The 25,591-nt window shown below is 38.6% G+C and overlaps 2 protein-coding genes across 3 annotated transcripts in view; both read right to left on the bottom strand.

Annotated features, from left to right (window-relative positions):
• Positions 1-25,591, bottom strand: part of LOC114464078 (hydroperoxide isomerase ALOXE3-like) — a 1,091,527-nt gene that overhangs the window by 100,569 nt on the left and 965,367 nt on the right. The window lies entirely within an intron of this gene.
• rybpb (RING1 and YY1 binding protein b) overlaps positions 14,013-25,591 on the bottom strand; it is a 42,519-nt gene continuing 30,940 nt past the window's right edge. Inside the window, exons 3-5 of the mRNA XM_028448159.1 lie at positions 19,347-19,652; positions 17,256-17,354; positions 14,013-15,998 (exon numbers count right to left, since the gene is read on the bottom strand). Of these exons, the coding sequence (XP_028303960.1) occupies positions 15,749-15,998; positions 17,256-17,354; positions 19,347-19,652 (655 nt within the window). The 3' untranslated portion in view covers positions 14,013-15,748. The remainder of the gene's footprint in view (positions 15,999-17,255; positions 17,355-19,346; positions 19,653-25,591) is intronic.

Genomic DNA, 25,591 nt, shown 5'->3' with positions numbered 1-25,591 from the left:
ATCATTTTTCTGAATACCTTTTACCATTTCATTTTTTGCACCTTGTACAAAATATTGTAACTGCTTCTGTGTCAATTTTCTCAATACCAATGTTAGTCTAGTTGGCCCAGCAATTTGTTGCCACTTATAACATATTTTGAGGTTATTATTTTCAGTTTTTTTTTTTTAACATGTTGTCCAACCAATTCATGTCAAAATGTCCAAGCACAATGTTTTCACTACCATATTTAAACATTTTAAGCAGTTTGTCCAGGTTTCTATAAAAAGATACATTAAAAGATGGAGGATTGTGTAAAGTTAGAATTCTAAAATTAATTCTAGGTGATAAAACAATGTTTAATACCAAACATTCTATCTCACAGAGATCAACTTTAATTTCATTACATTTAAGTGCGTTTCGAACATATATGAGCACACCACCTCCTTTACCCATTTGTCTGTCCTTGCGAAAACAAGAATATCCTGGAATATTGATCATATTCGTTGGTATATTAGAGTTTAACCAGATTTCACTCAAAGCAAGATAATCCAAGTTAGAGTCTGTGAGCAAGTGTTCGACTTGATCTTTCTTTGATATCAGACTTGTTTTATTAAGATGACCTCCGAGAATCCCCCGTGATTTACATTTGGGGTCCCAGAATATTTTAGCATGATTTACAGTTTGGAAGTACCTGTACTCCTCTTGAATTTTTGTTGCCCTTGGTTGTTTGCACTGCTGGTGGACCACTGTGTCACGGGCTGTGTCCTCCGCTACACCGTGGGCACCCACGATGCCACAGCTCGCTGGCGCACCGAACTTCCAGTTGGGATGGATGTTTCCTTGTCCACACTCCACTCCCAAGCTAGGCCACCCGAGCCAAGACACCCAACGAGACAAGGGCCCAGCACCGCATGCTCCGCTGAAGCAAACACCACAACGGCAGCGTCTCCCACATCGGAGGGTGTTATGCACCCATCTAGGAGGTTGGTCACACAACAATATTATTTAAAGAGGGTTTTGTCCCCAGTATCCAAACAAATGATTATCAACAGCGATACAGGTTCTCACAGTTTATGAGGTTCTTAACTGATTTACAGAGCATCAAAAGTCCAACAAAGTATTGAGGTCACAGAAGAAACCATGCTCAACAAAGAATGTTCATTGGAACAACAAGGTGTGCTGCTGTCAGAGATTCCCCCTGGTCTCAGCTGCTGGCTGCCATTTTATAGGTGGAGGACCAATCACTGCAGCTTGACTCCTCCAATTAGGCAGCACCACCTAGAATACAAAGATCCACTCACATCTCACAGCACTCACTCACACTGGACAAAAGAACTCATAGACAAAGATCCACACAACGACAGAGCACTCACTCCAAAAACTAAATACCATATACAAAACATGGCCGTAACAGAGGGTATGCAGGCCGCCACAGTCGATGGAACCAGGAGCGTGGAGTAAGCCGGGCTGGTTGAGCGATGATCACCTTCTGTGATTTTCTGAGGTTTTTTTCCAGGATGTGTTGAGTTTGAACCCAGGGGTTGTGGGCAAGGGTTCAGTTCAATGTCGTCCGCAAGTATTAACATTGTGACCAGTTTGTTTGAGTTTCTTTGTGCGTAATTGTAGAAGTCTTAGCATTCCTATTGTGAAGAAGTTGGGAATAGATAAGATATTGGCTCTGACAACGAACAGATGTTCTTGTTGTTTCTTTGATTATATTGTTGTCTCATCAGCATCAGGAATATTATATATAATATTGCTGACCAACTATGCCAAAGTGGTTTGCAACACTTTATTAGCATGCGCACAGCACCTGCCACACCGTGCGCCCCTGCAGCCACCATTTTTATTGTTTGTCTTTATTTTAACACGTTGAAATGATTCCATTTCTGTTCTTTTGCCTTGATTTCCCACCTTGTTAATGATCTAGTGAAACTAAAATCAATTCATTTCTAACTTTTAACAGTTCGATTGACCCAGGAATAAGATTTATTCTAGATCCCAACTATTAAAAGTAAGAAGACACTTTGAACATGATCATGATGGGAAGTTGATTACTACTACAGTCCACTGCTGACTTTAAACAGAAGCCATTATTCAAGAGTTTATTTCACCATGTCATATTACCAAGAAAATCATGCCACTATTCATTTTTATAAGTGCCAAACAATTAACTTTATAAACACCATGAGTTCTGCCTCCATTCTTTGATTCTTGAAATCCCAGCATCATGTTGATAGGCTGTGTTCCAAATGTCAAACTAACGTACTACTCATACTAAAGTACTACTCATACTAACGTACTACTCATACTAACGTACTACTCAGACTAACGTACTACTCATACTAACGTACTACTCATACTAACGTACTACTCAGACTAACGTACTACTCAGACTAACGTACTACTCAGACTAACGTACTACTCATACTAACGTACTACTCATACTAACGTACTACTCAGACTAACGTACTACTCAGACTAACGTACTACTCAGACTAACGTACTACTCAGACTAACATACTACTCATACTAACGTACTACTCATACTAACGTACTACCCAGACTAACGTACTACTCATATTAACGTATTACTCATACTAACGTACTACTCAGACTAACGTACTACTCATATTAACGTATTACTCATACTAACGTACTACTCAGACTAACGTACTACTCATTTCAAGTCTGACGTCAAAATGAGTATGTAGTACGTTCACATTAGATAGTTTAGAAAGACTGGGTATGTGAAAAATACCCATGTATAATACAGTATATCGGGACATTTTTTTAAGTGTGCACGGTGGGCACACTAGTCATACTCAAATGTCCCATGATGCATTAAGAGCGGAATGTACAATCATCCTGAAACCAGCTTCAAGCTAAAAATCAAACAACCCCTTTTCAAAACAAAAGCATCTCTTCTTGTCTTCCATTAGTTTTTTAAAGAGTAACTAAACCCCTGCTTTCTGCTGACCTGCCACTAGGAGGGAAATTCAAAAAAATGACTTGATTGTTTCTCCTGTAGCAGTAAGACATGCACAGTCAGGAAACCTGTCAACGCTGCACAGTGAGTTCACAGCTAAAATGTGCCACTACTATCACATGCATGCACAATCACAACGTGAAGCTCATACACTGCCTTACAGACACCACGCAGGGGCAAACAGCACTACTATCCCACCACCTCACACACATAGCGATAAGACGTACACGCACGGTCGTGCACACACAGAGACAGACAGTAATACACACATGATGTGTCTGTACATACACACATGGCTTGATGAACCCTCTTATTAGTGCAGAATCAACTCTTTATAGAAGCACAGAGTCAAAAACATCACCACAGCAGCGGGCTGCTTCACACGGAGCAGTGGAGATCTGCATTGGGACTGTGAATGAATGCTCACTGACGGCTGTGATTGGAGGAAATCCTCCTCCCTCCTCTCAGCTTTTATAGGAGAGGCGGGGCCAGCAGTGAAAGTTGGTGACGCACGATGGTCACGATAATCAGTCTCAACTAAAAGCAAAATTCACTTGAAATAGCCGGCATTCAACCCTGAGTGGGCAGTCACTCTGACATTTTACAACTAAAAATGCAACATTAAAATACTTTAACTAAAATGTGAAGAGTGGGACTAGGATCAATAAACAGCACTACTTAATACCAAAATACATATGTATTCAACAGAAAAAAAGTGGGTTTGGGGTTTGGTTGTTTAGTCGCATAATGGCGGGTCTCCGAAAATCTCCGAAATGTCGTCATTTCGGAGATTTGCAAGTTTTATGGATCAAATGACCACATGTTGATATTCTACATGGTCAGTTTCTTGTACTTATAGTATATAGAAGACAATGTATGCATGTACTCATTGAGTTTGTAGTGTATAGTGTGGTGTGCCATTTCGAACACAGCCGTTGTCAAAGGGCAATTTACATGTATACACTACCATTCATTTCTAATTAAAATTGAATAGTACTATTACTAGCATTAATGGGGCAGGTGTCATTTCTTTTTTGGACGATGAGGTTTTACGTATAAACTCTGCTTCAGTGTGAGACCGGATCTTCCTCCTGCATCATAATCCATAGATAATAAAACATCCTTAACATGCAGACTTGCAATGGGCGAGTAGCAAATTGTAATGTGAAATGGACAGAAATGGAAAATACTTTGATAAGCACTATTTAAGCTTCAACATGAAAGATAGTAAGTTAGGAACTTTATGTAAATCTCAGCTTCTGTAATAACTAAAGCTAACTCATGAGTTTATTAAAGCTGCTCGAGACGATCATTTTTAATCAGATAAAGGCATAACGCAGGCCTCATAAATCAATAAAATAAACAGAATTTGCTCGTGATTTCTTGTGTTTCTTTGCCAGACGAGGATGACAGTGATTAGAATGATATTTTTGTTATAGTTCAATCCCAGTATTCCCCGTGATTCCCCTCACTCCATCTGTCCGCGGCACTCCACATTCCGCAATGCAATGTGCAAAACTTTCCGACATTATCAATAAAGCAGTGGAGATCCAAACACACCTTTGAGTGTCCATTTCAACGTTTCACATCTTTTTTTAGCAAAAGATCGTTGATTTATTGATCTATGAGGCCTACTCTGTATTTATTTGATAAAAAATGACCATCTCCAGCAGCTTTAAGTTGATTCATTTTTAATTACTGCTGACGACCCTGTGTTCATAGTCTTGTACGACTCTTGTAAATCTTGTGCAAGCAGTTTTTTGCTGTAGTCAAACAGAAGCAGGCAGTTTAAATGAATAATGCAGGTCCTTCTGCATGAAAGATAAAGTCATCGCAGTTGGTTGAAGGGAAAAAAACTAATTTAACATTTTTTTTCTTCTTCTACAGCGAGTAGGAGTTTTTTTTTTACATAGCCAAAGCCAATAAGATGATTTTTCTCTTAAATCAACTGAGTGAGAGCAGAGAAGGTACTCCACTGTCTAGAAAAAGGCTTTAGCATATGCTTCGATGACTGAACATGCCAGCATGGACCACTAAACCCTGAGCTTCCACTTCCTAAACTATATCACACGTCAAAGCAAAGTGCACAAAGGAATGAGTTGGACGAGGCTGCACTGTAACCTGCAGGCTTTGTTCATAGCCTGAGGGCAGGGCTGTCTGCTAAATGAAGATCAGCAGCTAAGGAAGAGGAAGAGGATGACAAGGACAAAGAAGAAGAGGAGAGAATGATGAGCAATTTACCTGAAACTCTGATCTGGATTCACTGCACCTAATTTGTGTAAAATTGTAACCTTATGACCACTGACAGATGATCTTTATCAGCTCTGTGCTTGTGCTTTTTAAATGGGTCAAAAATATTCCAATGTGAAGCAGGCAAGACAGAAGGTTCTTTGTTAGTGTATTTTCCAACATGTCAATAACTAATTTTAATTTTCTTTTTATTCCAGAGTCCAATAAATAAAAAACATGTGTTTGAATATTGGGAGGTCGAGAATGTTTCCCCTCTGTGGGGTCTGGGGGTCCTCTCCCATAAAAATGCATGCAATTTCCTGGATTCTGGTGCATTTTAGAATCATGAACAAGTAATAAAATCTTAATAAAAACGTAGGTACAATAATCTTACTGAACTCAATCACACTTCTGTCACACTTCTGTTGCAACAACTACATCACATAATTACAGGGTTGATAAAGGCCGAAGCAAGTCAAATTTAATACTTTTTAAGTCCATCTTATTATTAATGCCCAAACACTATATTATAATGCCACAAATGCAGAAAAAAATCAGCACATATTTAATTTAAAATTTGCAAACATTTAATCAAACAGAGGAAAGAGAATTGGAGAAAACAAAAGTTTTCAGAAAAAAATTCATTACATTTTATCCAAAAAAATGCAGCTGAATATGTTTTAGACCATAATTATGGTATTTTCAATTAATGTATAGAGTAAAACTTGTTCAGCAATGTTGTACTTTTCCAAAAAATTCCGATTTAATGCCAGTTTGAATCCAATGTAATGCTTTTTAATAACAATTAAGGCCTTGATTTTGGCACAGTTCATTAAATGACTATTAATGCTTTTTAATGCACCACGAAAACCCTGAATTACACAGATGTTCCAAAAGTTTGTTTTCTGTCTGTTTGAAAATGAAACAAATTGATGGCAGATTGTTGTTTTGCTTATCTCATCAAGCTTTTCTTGATGAATATGTAATATGTAACTTGTTTTTAAACATCGACGTGCACTGAAGCTGCACTGTTTCAGAGGACGAGGATGAACGGAGGAGGGGTGGGTGGGCAAATGCTTTTGTGTGTGGGGATGGAAACTACCAAGTGTGCAGCTGGAAAGGGGTGCAGCATATGTGTTACGTATTTTGTCATTAAATGATTGTCAAATACATCACACATTAACGTAGGACAATTTTTATTACACGTTTTGGAACTTATGTTTGGACAAACATATTGGAGTGGTTAAATTAGTTTGGTTTGAATACCCCCCCCCCCAAATTTTACGCCTCTGGGTCTAGTGATCCCCATCTGCTTCATTGCCTGTGTAGTATTCATTTTTTTTTTTTTTTTTTTTGTATATATATTCTTACCACAGCAAACTTTGTTCCTGAATTGTTCTTTTTTGTATTTTGGAAGCTTACAAATGCAATCAGACATCATTTGGAAAAGGTTTTAAAATATGAGCAGCCTGTAGGTCCCTTTCACTGGGACACTCCATGTAGCTTTGAATAGCTTCTCCCTGGTTGGCTGAGCATGAGTCTAAAAATTTTCGCCCGCAGATGTCTAACGATGTGCCCAAGGAGTCATCATCATGTTCGCCATCACTCGTTTCCATGGTTTCTAAAAAAAAAAACCCTTCCACTGACCAACTTCACATCTACTGTAGCTATTAGAACAGCTCTGTGCTTCGGGAATAACTGAATAAGAGCAACATGAGAACAGAACGTCAGGATTAAAAACTCACAATCAAAATGTTTAAACAACACACAGAGGAAGGTTTACAGAAAATATGAATAGTGATTATATTTCTTTATTTCACTTTACCCATGCCAAGGTTTGTTTCCATGGAAAGTCTGCAATGTTTGGTCAGATGTGAACAGGCAACCATAGTCATGATGTAGACTCTAGTTTGATTCCTGCCTGGTAACAAATTGCTGACGGAGAGAGTGCTACATTTAATGTAGAAATCAAACCATGGTTTAGTGAGGAGGAGCGGGCGTGTGTGGATGTTTGTGGAAACTCACGATAACGAGGTGTGGAAAATACTTAGTGGCGAAATGCCGCTGTGGAGTCGCAAAGATATGAATAAAGATATATACATAAGACAATCGGGCAGAATTTCTTTTTTTTCAGATTGTCCCCCTTCCCAACCAAGGACGGCAAATGCCAGATTATTTATTATCCTAAAAGATGTTCTTATGGTCTGAGGTGTGTTAAGTGTAAATTTGTTCCAATGTTATTTTCTGAGAAGGGCCATGAAATAACTTGTTAGACTTGATCAATTATTACGACCAAAACTCTTCACGTGTGGGGGAAGCCAACGACTCCCGACTCATGACACCGTGATTTGTGACATGGAACAGAATGTAGCCAATTAAGAATCAAGCTGACTGAGAAACACGTAATGATGGGTTCAAGGCAACTCAGGGCTAAAGATTTCCAAGCTGAAAATTCAAATCTCTGAATTTAACTGAGTTCAGCGGCAGCACATCAGAATGTCTAATACATGTCTGACCGCTATAATATTAGATTACTTTCCCCTGACTTTACAGAGGAGCAGCTCCGACTTCAGGTGGTGTTCCAATGACTGGCTCATTGAGTCCCCCCTGCTGCTCCTGCAGCCTTTGGCAGATTGCCAGAATGCACCGTGACCGAGCAAAAAGAACCAATCAGAGCCAGGATTGTGTTTAATGGGCTGTCTGACAGCTGTTGCTCACAGTCCCCGCCCCTTTCCCGGGGCTGTAGCTCCATCTTTTTTACAGTGTCTGGAGGAGTAGAAGATGGAATTGGTGACTTTTCTGCTTTAAAGGTAATTACTGCTGCTTGATTTACATTATGTTTGATTTGTAATTGTTACACTAGAACTCTGTAGTGCATGTGTTGTTCTTGTGCTCAGCAGCCTCTGTGTGGGCTACTGTAAGTGACAATGAGTTGTTGCTGCTGTTGCTGAGGTGTCTGCACACAGAGAGAGAGAAGCGCTGCAGTAATATGCTTTTAACAGAGCATGTTATATTACTGTGATGTTGCTGTCTGGCTAACGTTAGCTCCTCTGAGGGAGGGACTTTGGAAAATTTGGGGGCAGGGCAAGAGAACAGCGGGGAGGGAGGAGGACAGAGGTATTTGAGAGTCACAGACTGTCCCTTTAACACTAGTGTTGTATAGAGAATAAGTTTATTCAACTGATATAAACAATTAATTACTTGAACAAGTACATATTTGTCAAATGATAGTGATATAATCTGGAATGATGCTTTTAAAAACAAATCAATCCAGCATCATCTTAGATTTTAAAATGTTCACTTCACAGTTCCTCTGTTAACCAAACAAACAATAATCATACTGGGAAGTAGAACCAGGTATAATATTTTCAAATCAATTATCAATCAAGGTATAATCTTTAAATCTAAAGAATATTACTCTTGGAATAATTTTCTCTGCTAGTGCGCACACGTCTCAGCCCAGCTGGATGTTTTCAGCTGCTTCCTGATTGGCTGTCAGTTTGTTTAAAAGTGGACTTGTCAATCAAGTCTAGTTTGCGCAACAGGGGTTTGAGCAAACTTTTTGTTTATTAATATTAACATTGTACGAAATATTTTGTCATGTTAGGAAAGGAAGTCAAGTCTTCCCGAGTCAATAGGCTCAAGCCTGAGTCATTTGTTTTCCAGTCTATCTGGAGTTGCAAGTCTTTCGTAATCATGTGAAGTTGAGTCTAAAGTCATCAAATTTGTCACTTGAGTCCAAATCATGTAACTTGAGTCCACACCTCTGATAAAGTCAGCCACAGACTTTAACCCAGCAGGCTCTTCCCAACTGCAGCAGAAAACCAATGCTATCATCCTCGATACCTGCTTATCTCATTCAGACTCAACTCAGCAAAGAAGATCTTGGACAACTTTACAATCCAGAGTTGCCTCGTACACGTCCACTCATGCAGTCAGTTTACAGTTCCAGGCTAACCTCACACCATGTTTTCAGACTGAATGAAGGAAAAAAAACAAAAGTCCCAAACAAATCATCAACCAAGTAGAAGAAAACATGCAAACTTTAAAGACTAACCAGCGTCACAAAGACTCTAACCATATACCTTCTTTATGTGGTAAAGATGCTGCCTTATGTGTCTATATACATTTTATTAAATATCTCTACAGTAGTCTGCATTTTTTGTCAATGTGCTACAATGTTTAACAGGGGAATGTTTAGAATGGGATTATAAATTCTTTATTATTACCATCATGTCCTTCCTTTAATGCATCACATTAATCACAGCTTTTACTTTACGGCTCTCAAACAGCCTCTTAAGCCCAGTGTTATCTTTGTTACTTGGGCAGTAATCTGTAAGTGTTTTTCTTTCTTTCTTTATATACTACACTTTTTTCTTAAGGTGAGAATTTCTTTTAGTTCCCCTGAAGCTTCAGTGTTACATTTTATGAGTAAGACGGGGGAGGAATACATCAAATATGCTGCTGGGACTCAGAAACTTCTGCTTTGACTGTGTTGTTTACAAGAGTGTGTTAACTGTTCTAGGTTGAGCAAAAAGCTTGTGAGAAACAGGTATGATGTCACTCATGTAATAGCATTGCTTACTCTGCTGAAGAGAAAAAACAAGCCTTCAATTTAAATAAAAGGGACCTGGCACAGGATCAAGATGTAAGATACACTAGTGGAGATTAAAGAGGGGGCTTTGTTTCAGCCATAGACGTGTATTAAATGTGGGACGATATATCATGGGGTATAAAAATGTCACGAGATGTATCGTCATTTCCAGTTTTTGCGATGCCTGTTTTAAAGAACTGAATTCAGAATTATTAAGGCTGCACCGTTTTATGGTGTCAAGTCTTCTTTTTAAGTGGTTCAACAGCATCCAGAGCTGTTCAGACAAAATAGGATAATGAAAGCTAGTCAAATTTGAAACAGGCTTGTATTTTATTTATTTTATTTCACATAAATATTTTGATATTCAAAATGTGATCAAATATTTGACCATCAATTAGGCTCATAGTAAACTTTTCGTCATGATGTTCTGCTCATTTCAAACTGACCCCCTGCTGACAATGGCTGTGTTATTAAATGTAGAATTGACGTTTTATTAATATAAAACCTGTTGTCTGTTTAGACTTATTGCACTGGCCGTGTGAAGATGGGTTTTAGGTATAGTGTTGTACTCACAACCACACCATGACTTGCAAGAGACCAAAATGCACCGAGACCAAGTCTTTTAGAAGTCAATACCAAGACAAGCCAAAGTCCTTAAAAATCCATTTTAGAAACTAGGTTGAACAGTTAAAGAAAATCTCCCTAATTTGAATGTTCTTTTCAATACATTTTACAGACAAAAACAAGATGTCTGTAACTCTCAAAGCACAACATAAAAAAAAAAAAAAAAAATCAAATCTTTCAAATTTGTTCAACTAAATTCTTGCAAAACAAATCTTTGCATGTCTTTGAAAGTTACTCATATCCACTGTTGTGTTGGTTTGGATGAATGTGACAGAGTCAAGCTTTAGGGTTGCTGGTCAGATGTTGACAGGGTTTTTATTTTTTACATTGTCTGTCTGCACATGCGGTCAAAGGTCAACACTACATGAAGTGTAATCTTTTTAAGACAACAATGCATGTTTTTTTTTTGCAATTAAATAAATGAATTTATTTCATTCTACTGTGCAGACTCTGGCTCCAAATGACGTCAAATTTGCAAGATGGCAGTGCCTTTAAGCGCTGTATTTTAGCTTCAAGAACGTTGAATGGGAACAGCTACAGTGCACGCTCACTGGTCTGGACAGCCGAGCTGCTTTCTATCCAACTCCTACATCATAATTCTGAGACCCAGGAGAAGCCGTGTGGAAAAACTCTTCTTCCTCAGTCTAAGTGCTGACTTCTGTTGGAAAGAAAACTTCTCAGCGTGAGACACAGTCCTACACTGGACGCCTCCATGTTTAATTCTGTTAAGCCCGTATGTGCCCGTGGGGTCAAGGGTCACCGTAGGACCTCTTCTGCACATGCGGGTCACATTACATTCATACTCCAATATAATATGTATTGTAATATGAAAGATCACACAAAAAAAAAATCAGATTTTTTCAAAATATGCGAATTGCGCATCAAGACCAGGGTTGGGGTCAATTACCTTTTTCAGTTACAATTATGTTTTCAATTACCCATTTTCAGTTACAATTACAGTGACAGGCATTTTTCTAATTACAATTAAATGACAATTATTTCTTTATCTTCAGGAAATCAATTATAACTATGCTCTCAATTACTATGGTTCAATTACAAGTAATCGCAATTACAGAGCCTGAAATATATAACCTAATAAAGTCAACCTTCCTCTTGTGTTAGCATCTCTTATAATGCGTCCTAAATCCGCTGTAAAATATACTAAAAACAAAATCTATCATCTAAAGTCTTTCCCATCCATTTGTTACTTTGTTATGCTTCCTAATCAAATAAAATATAGGTTTTAATAATTTTGGTGTGTGCATCCGAGCCTTTTTTGTGTCTGTATCAATATGAAACATATTTCAATAACTGTTATGTGTAGAACTGTACATAGAACATGCTTCCCAAGTTTTGCGTTAAATTATAATTGACATTTTTTATAGAATTTTTATGGCAATTAAAGTAAATTATCCAAATTCAATTACAAGACTTTTTAAATTACACTCATGCCATGATTGTAATTCATTATTAATTACATGATTACAATTGACCCCAACCCTGATTAAGACCTGCAGTGTGAATGTAGTGTAAACTGCAGATCATTAAATCAGATTTTTCGTACTTAAGGAAGAATAAAATAAAACATATCAGATGTTTTTAGCAGGTCATCAGTGAGAACGAAGCTTCCTCTAGTTTAGAGCTTTAGTATTTACACTGGACAGTAGCTAAACAAGCCCCGTGGGAAAAACAATGATTTAAAGCTGCTGCCAGCCCATCAGCAAGAATTCTCCCGCCCCCAACACACACACACACACACACAATCAATAGCATTCGTCTCTCCGATCCATACACACTCCTCATTATCTCCCGGTGAGCATCGACAAACACGTGTAATCAGAGGACAATCGATAGAAGACACTAAAGAGCCAGAAAATAGATAACTTTAACAATTTTATTTGTGAAAAACTACAAGCAAAATTCATAAATAGACATTTCTATTTGAAGCGGAGGGAAATGATCGGGTTAGCCTATAAGCGCAAAAGTCGTCGTGCACATGCCAGAAACATGTATTAGTTTAACATTAGAAGCTAAGACAAGGAGTCGTGAGCTGCTGAAAAATGCCGAGTACGTTTCCACACCAGGAACATAATAATGTGACCATTTCACAAAGGGAAACAAACACGTCAGCTAAAAGTGAAATGAAAAAAAAAAAAACAAAAGAAACAAACAACAAAAACCTGGAATAAAATAAAGAGTGGATTATTGTACTGTCCCTACTTTTTTCCTCCGTTTTCTTTTTAAAACCGAGCAATAACTTTGAAAGCATTGTACAAGACATCGTTTATAGGAAGAAATGAGTTCATATAATACACTTAAATTGGAAATTCACGGTTAAACGTTATACAGTCGGTAAACAAGCATTCTATATTTAAGTCTCTGACGAACAAAGCTAAAAAATGTAACCATCTTTACACAGTAAATTAAGGTTACTGGTCGCACACAAGAACAGAACTGCTTGCGCGGGAAGGAAACAGGAAAACAAAAGACTTCAATGCCATTACTCATAGTGTTTGCACCTTTTCAAATTCTATGTACAGGCAATAATTCATATAATGGCCACGAGTCAAATAATTTAACAATGAGTCCTTTTTGTGGTGAAGTACTCAGTCAAGTGAAGGAGGTTGCAGGTAAGGCAGGTATGAAGAAGACAGCCTCTCAGGCCTTTTTCCAATAGATTGCATTACAAAGCAGGGCTTTAACTCTCAGTAGAAATTAGACAACAACAGCCCCACGACTGACAGCATTCACATCGCTTATTCTCACTGTCAACACTGATTCTATATTTGTATGCAATAAAAGTACATAATTACATATTAACCATAGCTTAGTAGAGGGGTTCTCAACCTTTTCAGTCTGTGACCCCCAAAATAAAGGCTCCAGAGACCGTGGACCCTCACTGTACCTTGACATGAACATTGAAGATCAGTCATGTGGAGACAGGGCCATCTATATGGGGGAATAGAAGGGAGAGTTTTTTGGGGCCCATCCATAAAGTCAGCAAAATGATGGCCCATTGACTATGAATCTGTGATAATATCCACTGTTATCCAGGAAGCTTATTATTATTTAGGCCATAGTATAGTCATCTTAAAGGTATAAATCCTTGTTTTAATCAGAAATAAAACGGGTTAAAAATGACAAAAAATGGTGGAAAAGCTGGTGAAATGGGATTTTAAAAACCACAGAAATTAGTTGCAAGTTTCAATTAGAGTGGGCCAAAACCAGAGTGGTAAAAAGGGTTCAAAGTGTCACTATTGGAACAATTAGTTTAAACTGGCAAATAATGGTAATGACAAGTCATGAATGTGGTTAAAAAATAAGCATGACATATGGTGAAAAGAGGTTAAAAGTGACAACACTGGGTCAACATATGAGATATTAGATTGGAAAAGTGGTGGAAAGGGTTTATAAGTGGAAAAAGAATGTTTGATTAAGTGGCAGAAATGGGAGTAAAGGAGCAAAAATGCATTAAAACGAGCAAATAAAAAGTGATTAAAACAGGTTAAAATATGGTTTTAAGTTTGTTTGGGTTATACAAGTTTGGTGGAGTTGCAGAAAAATGGTAAAAATAAGCACAAATGAGTTCAAATTCTTCAGAAAATATTCTTAGTTTTTTTAAGGCATCTGGCAATCCCCTCCCAGTGTCTCGCAAACCCAAATAGGGTCCCGACCCAAGGTTGAGAACCCCTGCCTTAGAAAACAAGAACAAAAAAAATCTCCTGGTCTTGAAACATTGCTTCCAACACACTCATGATTATCATCCCTATATGTGTGAGAATTACACTCCATCGCATCCAAAAAAGCCTTTTTATATAAGGGGGAGTGTTTACTGAAATAGATGCCGCTCAGACTGAGTGCTGTGGTATCTGCATCCTTTCAGCCACGCGCAGAGACGTGAGGACAAAAGGAACACGGCTTACATAGATTATATTAGTCTTTATTTAAACGGTTATTCATCTCACACATTAGATATTTGCATTTCAAATTGTTATTCATCTGTCTATGTGTCATGTCAATATGAAATTCCTTTGGTCCTTCAATAAATAAAACTAAGATATCATATACACATTTATTCTTTATACAATTTCTTACAGCTTAAAGGAAATTATGTTTGTCTCGCATCAGATAAGTGAATTAAAACCTTTAAATAAACCTTGCCATTAGAAAAACTGAAAGTTGATTTCTATCTACTACTGCAAAAATGTGTGTCTTGCCTTCAACAACAGGAGTCTTAAATAAAACAAAATTAAAATAAGCTAAAGAAGGATTTTTTGTGAATTGTTTGTGTCATATTCTGGACTAGAGAGAAGGAAAAGTGAACATAATCCACAGCAGCTTAGAAAAAAAAGAGCTCTATTTTATAGTCGGATATGGTTAGACCATGGAACTGTGTGGAAGCTTCCTTCAGTCGGAAAACTAAACAAAACAACGCTACAGCTCCAGAGCGGAAAGTTAGAAAAAAGCAAAAAATATCGAGAGCTTTTAGTGTTTTACACAAATGGTGGACGCTGTACAGGGAGAGGACAGGATATCTGATGAGTGACCTGCTGGAGCAACTCTAGAATAACCAAGCAGAACCGGTATTAACAAGTATTAACCAGTATTAATCCTCAGATGAGGGTCTGATGTGGAGAAACACCCAGAGCGGCTCCTCTCGCTTGTTCCATCAGCACCTCGTCACGAGTGAATCCCAGGTCGGCAGAACAAGCGCTTCACAGTGAGTCTAGCACCAGTGTGTGCGTTAAAGTGTGTGTTGTCCTATCGGTTTCCAACTGTGATGAAAACGCTGAGGAACGCCGAGGGAATGCAGAGTCAGAGAAGCTTCAACAGAAACAAGAGAATATCAAAGTATACAGGCAGGTGCCACAGGTAATAAATAAGGATGTTGGATGTCGTGCCCAGCGGTGAATTCTTCTTTACAAAAATTAAACAAAACCCCCCAAAAAAAGTCGACTTTGCCTCACATCCACGTAAAAATATAAAACAATACATACAAGTGTCTGGGTGCTACGGCAGGACAGGCCGTGGGTTTGTTTGGTGTGTGGGTGTGTGCATGTGTGTGTGTCGGGGTGGGTCAGCCTAACTCCAAATTGACCCCCCCAACCCAACTCCCCCAACAGCTGCATCGCGCTGTACCTCACAGCCAGCCGGCTGCTTCAGCATCCTGGGGGAGGCATCATGGAATGGAGGGAAATGTCTCCCCTTTAGTTCTGGGATCCATAGATAGTGTCCAAAGGTGGGTTGTTGAGGGGAGGAGGGGGTGGTGGGGAAGGACGGGTATTTTTTTTAGATCATGGCTAGGGGGGCACGAGGAAGAAGATGAGAAGCCTTAGAAGGACTCGTCGTGCGCCACAGAGAGATCTCCTTTGGGAGTGGAGGCCCGTGACGAGCCCTTGTCCATGCTTTCTGAGCCCGAGCTCTGGTGCTGCTGTTCAGAACCTGCGCTGGACGTGATGGTGGACGAGGACGTCGAGGACGAACGCGTCTTCTCCTTAAAGTCTGTTATGATCACCGTCACGTTGCCCACAGTGATGGCCAGCTGTTGGGCCGTGCTGCGGTCAATGTTCTTCAGTTTGGGCCTGAGGAGCCGCCACACAACAAGGAAAAGAACACAGAATTATTATTAGTGATTAGTGATGACACAAGAGGAATCCTCACAATTGTTATCGTTTTTTTTTCTTCCATTATAGAAATTTGGCACGTTTTAACTTCTTAAGCGTTTGACCAATTTTGACATTTAATATATTAGAAGTGTCAAAAATTCAGCAGAGGGTTGCTTGAACATTTGTGTTTTGTAACTTTTTTCATTCATTCGTTTTAAGATTAAACGGCTTCAACTTTGAACTTCAGCTGTTTAGCAATTCTTTGATGGATTTCAACCATTGACCTTTTAAAATATTCAGCTGTCTGATGGCTAATGCTGGGCTAATCCTAGTTATTGGTAGTTAATGCTAATGCTAGGCTAATACTATTGCTAGGTTAATGCTAATGTCAGTTCCCGAACCTTTCACGGGCCTGATCCTTTCAACGCATGAGCGTAGACTACGTCACTTCCTTCCACTTCCTAACCATACAACAAGTGTTAATTATTTTTGTAGTACACATGTAAATATGTGACCGTTGGTGTGGTATTTTTAATTGTTAATTAAAAAAAAAAAAAAAAGACAAGGAAAAACCACAGCAAGACGATATATACAAAAACGGCTCAAAAAACAATACACGCCATTGACAATCAAAACCAAACCCCCCAAAAAAATTCAAACCAAAACATATCGGAATTAACTCAAAACATACATGTCTAATTCTTTTTCAATAGTAGGTTTTAAACCTTTTAAATAGTACACAAACAGCCATGGGTCGACCGGATGTAGACGCATTTCGCGTATGCGTTAAAAGGATCCGAAATGATCAGGCATTGACTGGTAATACTAGCTAATGCTAATGTTAATGCTAGGCTAATGCAGTGTTCAATGATGCGGACCAGCACCAGCATCCTCACTTGCATGTTCTTCAGGAAATGCAAATATTCTAGTTATTATTATTATTATTAGCAAACAGCACAAACATGCGCCGTGTGTGTGTCTCAGCTTTACCAAAGGGGGGATTCCAGCTCTGCGGGGGAGGCTACACCAAATTGCTCATTTCATGGAGTGACCAACAAACAGACATAACAAGTGCGTCACAAGTGAGTGTGGGCGTTTAGTGTAAAAGATCACCTGTGAATCATCACTAAATCTGTCCTGTGTGTTTTTGTTTTAGTGACTGAAGTGAAAGCATCTCTTCACAGGCGGGGGGAGGAGTGACGCACATGGGGGGGTTGTATGTGTGGTACTTACCTAAAAATGTGAGCGTTCTTGTTGGTCTTTGTTGTTGACTTGCCAGACTGTATGCTGTGTTTGTCACTCGGGGGACCCTGATGGTTGTCTGATTTGGGTCTGGGGTCAACCACACAAAGAGACACAGATATTTAGTTTAATGAGCACACTGACATCATCATCATTCCTAACAGTTTATTAAATCATGAAATGCAAACCACTGAAAATCACCCCTTTTGTGTGCGTGTAAATAAATCCAAACAATAATAACAATGGTTACTGTAGTTCTTTTTGGTATTTTTGTGGCAGTCAATTCCTACTCTCACAACTCATTCCATGTAAAAACATGGACATCCTGTAGAATGCTTGAGCTGTTTTTCAGGAGGATGTATTTTAAATATGCTGTTACACTGTAAAAGTTGACTTAATAGGTCAACATAAATTTTACTTAGATCAATTAGATTTGATAAATGATTTAAGTCAACATCATAAATTTGTTGTTTTTGTTAAAACAATTAGTTTGCATTTTATTTTTAATATAAAGCCTACTTTTTATGTTTACAGTGCAGGCAGGATAGACTTAATTGTTCAATGACAGTGTGACAGTTTCAGTATGATGTAAGGCAGTTGATCTTGGTCCGGCCCACAGCTGATCTACCCATAATAATTATTAAATAATTCAATAGCTGCTGAATTATACACACAATTTGCCACAGTTTGCAATAATTGTCACATTTAGCATCACTGCCACTGTTTCCAAGCGCAAAGACCTATTTAATATAAAAAGGCACATCTGTAATTTAATAAGGTTTCATTTATTCAGACAACTTTTTTTCAGGAAATGTACTTCAATCTCCTGACATGTTTCGCCTGGCAAATGTCAGTCTTCCTCAGAGGCCTGTACTGATCACTTTCAATTGTTTTTATGAGTTCTTCCTGGGCGTGGCCAACTTGAGAGTTCGGCAAGGCTGACCTTAATCGTTCCCTCTCGCCCCATGGTCTCTGGGGAAAAGTGTCTTATTTGTGGGAGAGTAAAAATGTTCCCTCAAAGTACACTTCAAATTACATTTCCTGAAAAAAGTTGTCAGAATAAATAAAACCTTAACATATTTGAAAAAAGACAAAATGAACTTGCTTTTGCGTGTGCATTTCCTGGTTTTTAGCGTACGCCAGCTGAGATGATCTTACCTACGCACAGTTTTCTAAATGAGGCGGAGAGTGAATTTGTGATTTCCGCGTAATTATGCAGCACTTTCAATTTGATATAGCACCTAACATCTATGTTATTTATCATATTTCAAACATTAAATTAAAATAGGCTATATTTCCAAAACAGTTCAAATATTTTATGACTTTTCAAGACTGGAAAATCAGTTTTTCAAATTCCATAACTTTTCCAGGAATTTCATGGCTGTGGAGACCCTGTATTAAGGCAAATCCATGTTTCTGATTAGTAATTCATGATATTATTGGCCCAATACAGACATGGTATATGTAGACGCCTCTTTGCCTGTGGAGAGGTGTGACTAAGCGTTACTCAGTTCAGTTTAAGAGCTCCATATATGACAGACTGTGGTTGACATCATGGTATCACAGGTGTGACTGGATTCATTAAGGAACAACTGAGATCTAAAGTAAATGTGTGACAACGTATGGGTGAGCCGAGTGAGTCAGGCCAGGGTCTCCTAAAGATCCCTAAAATTCATTTTAAAATCCAGAACACCTGGCGTTCCAGGCTGTAGCCCCCAGACTCTGCAATGACTTGCACCATTCCCTCTGTGAACTTGACTTCCAAAAAGCTTTTGGTGAATGATTTTTTTACTTTTGTTATCTTTTTATGATGTTGCTTCTGTTGTTTTAAATTCACCTTTGTTTTGTACAGCACTGTGATTTCATCGGTGAAATGCGCTTTACAAATAAAACAATCACTTACTTTATAGATCACTCACTCCCACTGAGAGAAGAATAAACCATAGTGCGCATCAATGGAAATGACAGAGACAGAATCTGAGATGATCACATGTTTAAATCCCTTCTGTATTGGAGATAGATGTTGAGAGTCTAATCTAATCCTGCTTTAATCCAACATTCCTTCACATCACATTGACTGACCTGCTCTTTTTGATGCTGGGTTTCTTTGTGACGGCGGGAATGACGTCCTTCTCTCTGTCAGGTTTGTCTTTGATTGGCTGCTCAATTTCAATCTTCTCCTTCTCTACTGCGTCGACCTCCGACCTCACCATCTCAGGACGCTCGTCCTCAGGGCGACCCTCTCCATTGGCTCGCTCTCCATCTCCATCCAGACGCTCTCTGTCTGAGCGCTCACTCCTTTCTCTTCGCTCCTTCTTGGGCGGGGGAGGCATTGGAAACTGCTGGGCCACCTGCTGGGCCACCAGCTGGGAGTTGATCCTGGGTTTCCTGTTGAGGAGATGTGAGGTAAAACATGGATTAGCCTTCTCACAGAGAAACCATGAGTTGCATTTGGCCCAACAACAACAACGTAGTCAACGTCTCAAAGTGCTAAAGGAGGGAGTGGAGGCCTGAGGAGGGAAAGGTGTTTCCACAGACCAAGGAGTTAGAGCACTGGTTTCTATGATAATCTCATTATCTGGTGGCTGCCTTTGCACAACGTCACTTTAGTGCTCTAATCTGATTATGGCAGTGTTGGCCCCACTTTCACATTTGGATTCAGATGAACTCACAGCACCTTCTGTTACTCATTTAGGGCTCTATTCTCCCATGTGCGTATGTCCAAAAAGCCTGTTTTTGACTGTGTGCTATTCTCCCCCTGTACTTAAGTCAGTCGCTGCGTGCCTTCATCCCAGTTATGCACTGTGGGCTGAGTGTCCCTGAAATGTGGGTGTTCCCATTCAAATCTGGCTTTACGCGCATTCTCCGTCCTTTTCCTCTTATGCGCTTCTAACCGTGGAATAAGTGCAGTGTCCCGATAAGGTGAAACATTATATTGCACTAGAAATATGGACTTAGTTACATTTGAAGCCACACGGACTCGTGTGTCGTGCAGCAGCAGCTGTGATCACTCAGCTGCTGCTACATGATTAATTCAAACTGACAGACTTCTGTCCACGTTGGTCACAGTGATTCAACTATTTTCATACTATGTCCAACAAAAAGTCGCAGTTTGATCCACGCGAAACAAGCCGTCATATGTAGATGAGGATGGACCAAAAACTGTTCCCACACATCTTAATGAGGCTCAGCTCAGGTCGCTTTAAACTATTTATATTTAAAACTGCATACTATGGAAGCCAATAGTTCTGTTTCACTGCAAACATCCCTCTGTATTAAAGCAGGACGCTCTGCGACCACGTTATTTCCTGATATCTCCAGCACATCTAACTCAGTCACGCTTTACAGCAATGATGATAATGATGGAGAAAGATTTTAACTGTGACTCGGACAGAATGTGGCCGATCCTCAGTCACATTGCAATAATCTGATCAATAATCTGATCAAATCAACTTGTTACATTGTTTATCAATGAAGACGTTTCAAATTAAAAGTGAACTTTATCATTTTCACAGATTTCAATGACATTTACAAGTGTTGGGAAAACTCCATGTTCCGTGATTTCTAGACAGCCCAAAAAAATGACCACCACCTCCTTTTCTTCAGCCCGCCTTCATTCACACATACGCGCTTTTTGGCTCCTTACGTGCGGTGGGCGTGTCAGCAGCCTGGACCAGAGAATACGCGTTGAAGAGAAGTGCATAACTGCAGGCGTGCAAAAAAGCGTTTAAGTCCGGACGGGAGAATAGACCCCTAAATACAACCATAATATTGATCATTCTCCTTAAACATATTGAGAGCGATCCATACCAGAGAAGGCCATTAAATACTCCAACTAGTATTTGCAAAAAAGTCAACTGTTTTATAAGAGCATAATATACAACTTTAGTTTTATTTTATTGAAATCAATTAAATTTTTGTGAATTTTCTGACTGATCAGGCAGCACCTGGTGTCATCAGATAAGGTATAGACCAGTGGTGCCCAACACATCAATTGCAATCTACCGGTCAATCGCAGAGGCATTGTGTCAATAGCGCTCGTGGGGCAGCAAGATCTAATAAATGAATAACGGCACTGTCTCGTATACCAGAAGTGAAACCGAACAATTCAGCTTCCGATCTCAATTTGAGGGGGCACTAGTGCACTAATTTGTTCATTTACAACTTCTAATAATAAGTAGCAGCAGCCTCTCAGAGAACACAAGATTTGGGTTAATGCACACAAGGCGTTTGTGTGTTCCGATTCAGTGCAAAGACTGGATTCTTTGACCGGGGTCTTCACGGAGTGAGCAGCTGTTTTTGGTGCTTCTGTGGATTTGAACTGTGAGATAATACATGTTAGATCAGGGGTAACCAACAAGGTGCCGCGGGCACCAGGTAGCCCGCATGGACCATAATCGGTGCCCTCAGGCCTTTTCTAACAACAGCACAAGTTACCAATAAGCTTCGTCTAAAATCTGATTTCCTTGCCAGGCTTCAAACTCGCAAAGATAAATACAGGTGACAGAGTACACACTGCACTTGACACGTTTTGTATTAAATTGAAATGTTTAAATGTTTTATTTTCACTAAGACTATGAGACAAATTTGTTTCAGTGTTGCAGATAGGCCTTTGTTAAATAAGCTACAGATTGTGATAAATTGTGGATTTTTTAAAAATATTACAAAACTGTTCAATTGTACAAAACGCTACATGTTTTATGATTAGTTTAAAAAGTTGCTTGTTTATGGCTAGTAAAATAAGAACATGACGATTTCCTATGAAATGGAATGAATACGAAATTGCATGAATTAAGAAAAAAAGTGTTTCATGTTGAAACATGCTCCACCTTTTTAAGTTACTGCTAGTTTTCCTAATTATCTTGCCCAATAATTAAAGTGAAACCGTGAAAATTTAGTATTGAAGAAGTGTACATCAAACTGATGTGCCTTCAGATTATTCAGTACCTTTGAAGTAGCTCATACTTTCAGAAAGGTTGGTGAGCCCTGCTCTAAAGTTACTCAAACATTTTTAACATCACAAATGATCAATCAACAATCCTTAAAAAGAAGTTAAGCAACATTATGTGAATACATTCTGACTGCAGCTGTGTTCTATATGTAAAGAATATTCTTTTGTGATGAATGAAGCAGGACATAATTCCAGGTGAAGAAGACTAGACTCGACACTGGACAAACGTTCATAAGTTCTCAGTGTAGAGCCACTTATCCATCCTATAACTTCCATTCAATAAAGATCCAATAAAATCAGTCAAACCAAAAAGTGAAGCACATTTGTTACAGTCTCCACTGAGGCTGAACGATTAATCGCATTTGCTTTGATATTCTCGCGATATCATGAAACGCAATTTTCTAATCGCAAAGGCTGCGATTTTTTATTTATTTATTGTTTTTTTGAACCGACAAGCTACATCCTTATTGGCCCTATTACCGGTATTTTTAGGTGGCGTTAATCCTCAAGCCTCAGACAATCATTGATACTGCCGTGCAGACTGTCAGTCCTCCTTAAGAACCCACATGCGGAGCTGACTGATGAGAGGGGCTACTGTAGACAGTGCTCGCCTCTTCGCCTCGCTTCATAAGTAGGCACGTCTGTACACGTTATATACATTTATTGTTTTCAGCCAAAAAACTGCACATTACAGTAAAACACATGGCCATTTAAGCGGCTATTGTGATTTTGAGTCAGAAAAGTGAGTGCCGCTGCAGAACCAGAGCAGCAGATGAGTTGAGTGTGTGCACCGTGCGGGGTTCTCCATGGCTTAGCCTTTAGCCTAGCCGATAGTCCTCCGTGGCAGCCACGCTTCTGCCGTCTGTCGCGCCGCCTTCGTCTGCTCCAGTGGTGGCGAGCTCTGGCAGGAAAACCCTCTGCTTCGTGGGCCGCTGGGTCGTAGCATTAGTAGGTCTCCCCGCACATCGGTCGATACCGTGCCTCGGCAAAGTTTAGTTAGAGTAGTGACTTGCGATCATATATTATTTTACAGCTAAAACGTTGCGAGTTAATATGGTAAATCAGGGGTAAGTCAACATAGTTACCCTTGTTGTCACGAGCCAGTGCAGCCGCAACTATCAAATGCGCAGCTCACTAATTCTCCTTTAGCACAATTTTTTATTGTTAAGTTGTTTAATATGCTTGATTTGAATATGTGTATTGTTTAGATAGTTGGGTAAGTGTTTTGTTAATATGAAAAAATATTTATACAGTATTTTTTACTGTTTTATTTATACATTGATAGTGTTTTATTTAGAACTATTTATTGAGTGCCATATTGTTAAACATGTTCAAAAATGAACAGATTGATGTTCATTATTTGTTTTTTTGGGGGGGTTTTTTGTGTTGTTATTTTGGGTTTTTCCATTGACTTAAAAAAGTAAGGTATCGATAAAGTACCGGATCAATAAGAGTATTAGTATACTCATCCCTAATGTTGAAGAGGCAAAGCCACAGATTTGTTTGCTTTATTGTTGTAATCTGTGCTTTAACATTTATATTTTATATTTATTTAAAGTTTAAATAAATCTGAAATTGTTTATTATGAAAAAGATTGATTTATTGCATTCATTGAAAAATACATGACAAGAGGCCCTTGAAAAAATAATCGCATATTAAATCGCAATCGCAATATTGAGGAAAAAAAATTGCAATTACATTATTTTCCAAAATTGTTCAGCCCTAGTCTCCACAGCCAATCACATGCACAATCAAATGTGACATTATATAAAAGAGGGGTGGTGGACATATTTCCAACACCAGGTTGCAGCTCCCTGCAGGGCCATGAAACAGCTGATACTGGCCCACAGGGATAACAGGGGATTAGACTAAATTTTTCTCATATTCAACATGCAGTAAAGAACTCTAAAGTGTTCCAGTATTTCAAAAATATACAGTTGTTTCTAAATAAAATAAAAGTATAGAACGTTTTTGTGAAGATGGACTTTTATCCAATCACCAAACATTATCAACTTAAAATATATCAAAGGTTTATGAGACAGATAGAGATTAAGTACAAGTTACAGTGCTGTACAGGAAGGAAAAATTACTAATAATTTCCTTAAACTTAAAAAAAACAAAAAAAAAAACACTTAAATTAAAACCTACAATGTCTTGCAATAACATCCACAAATTCCTTTAAAATTACTGATAATTATCCTCAAAGTTTAGGGATTTCCAGCCACATTATTATTAAATAGGCTGCAATCTCTGAAAGTAATGGGTCATTAGGGAAGTGTACGCATCATTTAACCCTTTCCACATTTAAAGTGTGCCCCCAAGCATTGAATTATACCGGCCTGCATTTAAAATCTACAATACAAGCACGCCGTACCTAATTTGTTTTTATTGGTTTTATTGAGGTTATTTTTCAGGGTCTTATATATATTTTTTGTTCCAATGTAGAAAAATATTATGTCTAAGGTTAAAATTTCTGTAACCCACTGGTTAAAATTAAATGGCTCAGTTTTTTTAAATGCCTACGGTTACTATTGTTCATGGTTTGATTAATATCACTTGATCAAGACTTAAACATTTCACTCTAAAAAACAACTAATAAAAGTATGTATGATTAAGTAATAGATCGACCAATAATCGCCTTGGCGCTCCTGCCTGAAGTCGCCACTATTGACTGTAACAGTTAGTGGCCATGTATACATGAAGGTTTTAATTCCTCTTTAATTTAAAATAAAAAGGTAAATCCTCTTTAAACTGACCATGTAAACGCAAATTTAAGTCTGAATGAAAACTTAAATCCAAATGAGGTGGCTGGTTTAATCCGATTTAAATTCTGAATTAAATATTCCTCTTTCTTGTAAACTCTTAAAACCACTTTAAATAAATTCCGGTCACTCTGCGCATGTGCGACTAGCCGCGCTGGTGATGACACGGAGATGGAGATGGCCGCCCGGACAAGAGCCGAGACTACCGTATTTTTCGGACTATAAGACGCACTTAAAATCCTTTAATTTTCTCACAAATCGACAGTGCACCTTATAATCAGGTGCGCCTTATGTATGAAATTAATATGTCAAAATGTTTGAGTACAACTTTGGTAAACTATGAAGCTGCACTGCTTGATGGATTTTTGGCATTTTAGGGCTACCGTAGTCAGGCGCTTCATGGAGTGATATGTACCTGTACTGTGCTTCAACATACTGAAAAAGTGAGTATTGTTCTGTATTTTATGTGTTAAACCTGAACAATGTTGAGTTATTGTTAATGAGTTGAATAAAGTTTGACTTATCAGACTATTTTGTTTCGCTTAATGCATCTTAATAATAATAATAATAACAAATCGGTGCACCTCATAGTCCGGTGCGCCTTATGTATGAAA

This window comes from Gouania willdenowi, chromosome 5 (genome assembly GCF_900634775.1).
Source record: "Gouania willdenowi chromosome 5, fGouWil2.1, whole genome shotgun sequence".
Taxonomy (NCBI): domain Eukaryota; kingdom Metazoa; phylum Chordata; class Actinopteri; order Blenniiformes; family Gobiesocidae; genus Gouania; species Gouania willdenowi.
Note: the sequence above shows the minus strand (reverse complement) of the source record. Positions and strands in the feature narration are given on the sequence as shown.